Genomic DNA, 2,581 nt, shown 5'->3' with positions numbered 1-2,581 from the left:
AACTATATAAAAAAAACTAGTTTTGATGTATCACTATGCTTGAAAAAGGCTCCATGGAGGAGCTGAAACGTTGCTATTTGTATATTTCACTTTCTTTTTTTTTGCCATATTGGAGTGCTGCACCATTGCTGTGAATAGATGTATAGATAGATAGATATATATGAGATAGATATAAGACAAATAGATAGATAAATTATAGATAGATATGAATATCTAAAGAGCTGCATATTATTTTTGATAAATATCCAAACATTATTATTATTATTTTTAATAGCAGCCAAGTCAGTATGAATATTTGTCTGAGATGTTAGGACGACCATAACCCCCTGTTCTCTTATACTCACACTTTTGTAGACATCGTTGTTGCCGTCTTCATACTTGTGCTGGATTCGTTCTTCCAGAAAGTAGATCCTCAATTTGAGGCTGAAATTTTCTTTTTTCAGATCATTGAGGTGCTGCGACAATGTTCGATATCCGATAGACATGGTCATTATTTAATCCACCTCCGTTTCTTACACTTTAGCATATTTTAAAAATAAAATATATCTACCGGTATACAAACTCTACACTACCAATCCCAAACAAACACATAAAGCATAAAAAATGTGCATTTCAGCTCCTATGAAATCATAGTGAGAAGTTCTCAGCTGACTGGGAGCTAAGACCCTGGGTCGCCTCCTGCCAGCAGTCCAGCTGAACAGGCTTAGGGGAGACCAGTTGCCTTTTCTTTTTTTACTTTAGGAAGATATTTATGGAATCTCCAGCAGACAACTGTCCGAAATCTCTGACAGGCACAAGTGCTGAAAGCTGATCCCAATAGAAGAGCTGTCACTGGAGCTGGGCTGGGACTTCTCGGTGAAGCAGCTGTCACTTCGGTCAACACGATGGGAACATTTGCTATATTCTGTGCCTTGCAGTAAACAAGTGCTCCAGCAAGACATGGTTGCAAGATAAAGGTGCATAATGCAATAGTATATAAGAATATTTCATAATATGTCATATCAAATCTTAATCTTGCAAACTGTGTAGAGAAACGCGATGGAAAACGCACTCACCAGGAAACTTGCTGGGATGAACAATTTCTTATTTTATTGTAGCGTGCTGTACAGGAATTCAACAGGTACACAGGGAGCTGTAGATGGAAACAGGCAGGGGGCGGCAACTAGTTTCACGCACGTAGGCGCTTCCTCTGGCTCGCAGGGAGCTGTAGATGGAAACAGGCAGGGGGCGGCAACTAGTTTTGCGCACGTAGGCGCTTCCTCTGGCTCACAGGGAGCTGTAGATGGAAACTGGCAGGGGGCGGCAACTAGTTTTGCGCACGTAGGCGCTTCCTCTGGCTCGCAGGGAGCTGTAGAAGGAAACAGGCAGGGGGCGTGCAGGGGGCAGCAACTAGTTTCACGCACGTAGGCGCTTCCTCTGGCTCGCAGGGAGCTGTAGATGGAAACAGGCAGGGGGCGGCAACTAGTTTTGCGCACGTAGGCGCTTCCTCTGGCTCGCAGGGAGCTGTAGATGGAAACTGGCAGGGGGCGGCAACTAGTTTTGCGCACGTAGGCGCTTCCTCTGGCTCGCAGGGAGCTGTAGATGGAAACAGGCAGGGGGCGGCAACTAGTTTTGCGCACGTAGGCGCTTCCTCTGGCTCACAGGGAGCTGTAGATGGAAACTGGCAGGGGGCGGCAACTAGTTTTGCGCACGTAGGCGCTTCCTCTGGCTCGCAGGGAGCTGTAGAAGGAAACAGGCAGGGGGCGTGCAGGGGGCAGCAACTAGTTTCACGCACGTAGGCGCTTCCTCTGGCTCGCAGGGAGCTGTAGAGGGAAACAGGCAGGGGGCGGCAACTCGTTTTGCGCACGTAGGCGCTTCCTCTGGCTCGCAGGGAGCTGTAGATGGAAACAGGCAGGGGGCATGCAGGGGGCAGCATCTAGTTTCGCGTACGTAGGTGCTTCCTCTGGCTCGCTGTGCGAGCCAGAGGAAGCGCCTACGTGCGTGAAACTAGTTGCCACCCCCTGCCTGTTTCCATCTACAGCTCTCTGTGTACCTGTTGAATTCCTGTACAGCCACTAGTTGCCGCTGTGCGAGCCAGAGGAAGCGCCTACGTGCGTGAAACTAGTTGCCGCCCCCTGCCTGTTTCCATCTACAGCTCTCCTGTACAGCACGCTACAATAAAAAAGGAAATTGTTCATTGTTTTCCATCTCGTTTCTCTACACAGTTTGCATTTGCTTTTCTGCCTTTTTGGATTATCGCACCGCCATCTGGGGAACATTATAGCGATATCACAGATACATTCATTGATTGCCTCTACCCAGCACACTGCTTTGTTGCTTTCTACTTCAGCGGTGCCGGACGTATACAAACTCTCTTCCTCCAAAATCTTAATTTTCCAGATCCCATACTGTTTTCTAGTCAGCAGCTTACGTTCCATATATCACCAGCAGATCATAAGTGCTGATCTGGCAGATATTATGATAGGTCAATGCCAGGTCTATTTTAACACATTGGTTAACACAGTGTAAACGTTTAATAAGTGCCCCACCTCTCTTAAAGGGGAACTCCAGTGGAAAAAATATTTTTTTTTTAAATCAACTG

General features: G+C 46.8%; 1 protein-coding gene across 1 annotated transcript in view; it reads right to left on the bottom strand.

Annotated features, from left to right (window-relative positions):
* The window catches only part of PDE4DIP (phosphodiesterase 4D interacting protein), a 190,313-nt gene extending 189,813 nt beyond the window's left edge, over positions 1-500 (bottom strand). The window contains exon 1 of the mRNA XM_056528102.1: positions 345-500. Within this exon, the coding sequence (XP_056384077.1) occupies positions 345-491 (147 nt within the window). The 5' untranslated portion in view covers positions 492-500. The remainder of the gene's footprint in view (positions 1-344) is intronic.
* Between the last annotated feature and the right edge of the window lie 2,081 nt (positions 501-2,581).

Source organism: Hyla sarda, chromosome 6 (genome assembly GCF_029499605.1).
Source record: "Hyla sarda isolate aHylSar1 chromosome 6, aHylSar1.hap1, whole genome shotgun sequence".
Taxonomy (NCBI): domain Eukaryota; kingdom Metazoa; phylum Chordata; class Amphibia; order Anura; family Hylidae; genus Hyla; species Hyla sarda.
The sequence above is the reverse complement of the archived record's forward strand: the minus strand, read 5'-3'. Positions and strand labels throughout refer to the sequence as shown.